The sequence below is a fragment of the Mandrillus leucophaeus genome, unplaced genomic scaffold (assembly GCF_000951045.1).
Source record: "Mandrillus leucophaeus isolate KB7577 unplaced genomic scaffold, Mleu.le_1.0 Scaffold530, whole genome shotgun sequence".
In the NCBI taxonomy this organism is placed as follows: domain Eukaryota; kingdom Metazoa; phylum Chordata; class Mammalia; order Primates; family Cercopithecidae; genus Mandrillus; species Mandrillus leucophaeus.
The window spans coordinates 349705-351259 of NW_012105698.1; the positions used below are offsets into that span (position 1 = coordinate 349705).

At 47.4% G+C, this 1555-nt stretch overlaps 1 protein-coding gene across 2 annotated transcripts in view; it reads left to right on the forward strand.

Annotated features, from left to right (window-relative positions):
- Positions 1–1555, forward strand: part of DCAF7 (DDB1 and CUL4 associated factor 7) — a 38118-nt gene that overhangs the window by 31841 nt on the left and 4722 nt on the right. Inside the window, exon 7 of one of the 2 annotated variants that reach the window (XR_001007891.1) lies at positions 797–1034. Coding sequence is in view for 1 of the 2 variants with exons in the window: in XM_011997051.1 (XP_011852441.1) it covers positions 797–969 (173 nt within the window). In the remaining variant the exon portion in view is untranslated. Of the gene's footprint in view, positions 1–796; positions 1485–1555 lie in introns of those variants that run through there. The other variant, XM_011997051.1, reaches the window with a different exon arrangement.

Here is a 1555-nt window from a genome sequence, read left to right on the forward strand (position 1 = left end):
TTGAGATGAAGTCTCACTCTGTTGCCCAGGCTGGAGTGCAATGGCACCATCCTGGCTCACTGCAACCTCTGCCTCCTGAGTTCAAGCGATTCTCCTACCTCAGCCACCCGAGTAGCTGGGATTACAGATGTGCACCACCACCACATCTGGCTAATTTGTAATTTTTTTTTTTTTTTTTTTTTTTTTAGTAAAGATAGGATTTCACCATGTTGGCCAGGCTGGTCTTGAACTCCTGATCTCAAGTGATCCGCCTGCCTCGGCCTTCCAAAGTGCTGGGATTACAGGTGTGAGCCACCATGCCTGGCCAGGAAAGAATTTTTTAACAGCACATACCAACACTACTTTGTCAGTCCTCTTCTATATAACAACTCACTGAAGCATAAATGCCCATCAGACAGGGAAGAAACACTCTCATTATATTGAATGATCAGGAGGGATCTTTATAACCACTCAAGTATTTTAAGTGGCTACAAATGACATGTTTGGTATCCCCTTGTCCACTCCTGATACCTGACCCAGATGAGAAGGACTCATTCATGCAGTGGATAGAGCCTGGGGACATCTGGGAGATGGAGTCAGAGCCTAGATTTGAGTTCTGGCTCTGCCACTCACTTGGCTGAATAGCGCCTTAACATTTCTGAATCTCAGTTTCCTCATCGATAAAATGGGGGCTTAACATAGAACCGCCGTCATGGGGGTGCGTGCTTTGTAAACTGTGAATTGCTCCTGAAATGCAGGGATCATCATCCCCATTGCCTCACTTGTGACCCTGCTTGCTGGCTTTCTTTGTCCCTAGCGGATGACCACCAGGCTCTCATCTGGGACATCCAGCAAATGCCCCGAGCCATCGAGGACCCTATCCTGGCCTACACAGCTGAAGGAGAGATCAACAATGTGCAGTGGGCATCAACTCAGCCCGACTGGATCGCCATCTGCTACAACAACTGCCTGGAGATACTCAGAGTGTAGTGTTGGTGGCGCTGTGCCCACGAGGCAGGGGCTTTTGTGTTTCCTGCCTCTGCCCCACCCCCAAAGTAAGAAGAAACATGTTTCCAGTGGCCAGTATGTCTTTCATTGCTTTGCACCCACTGTTACCAGAAGCTGCTCTAGGAGTTCCTGGCCAGTCACCCCATCGCCCTCTGTGGCAGACTCAGTGCTGTGTGGCGCCTCCTCAGCCCAGGGCTGAGTTTTAAGATTTTCTCTCCTTTCCTCTTCTTCTTTGGTTCCTCAATTAAAAATGTGTGTATATTTGTTTGTCAGGCATTGTGTTGAGGAGCAGTTCACACACTGGCTGTGTCTATTCCTCTGACCAGGTGTCTCTGTCTGTTTGCTGCCCAAGGCAGCAGCCCACGTCTCGCCCATGTCCATGTTCGTTTAGCACTTACGTGGGAACAAATACCAATTTGTCTTTTCTCCTAGTATCAGTGTGTTTAACAAATTTTAACTTTGTATATTTGTTACCTATCAGGCTAATTTTTTTATGAGAAGAATTTTAATCTCCTGGCTCATTTCTTTGTCTTATAGTCCTCCCTCTTTGCACCTTCTTCTCTTCCCT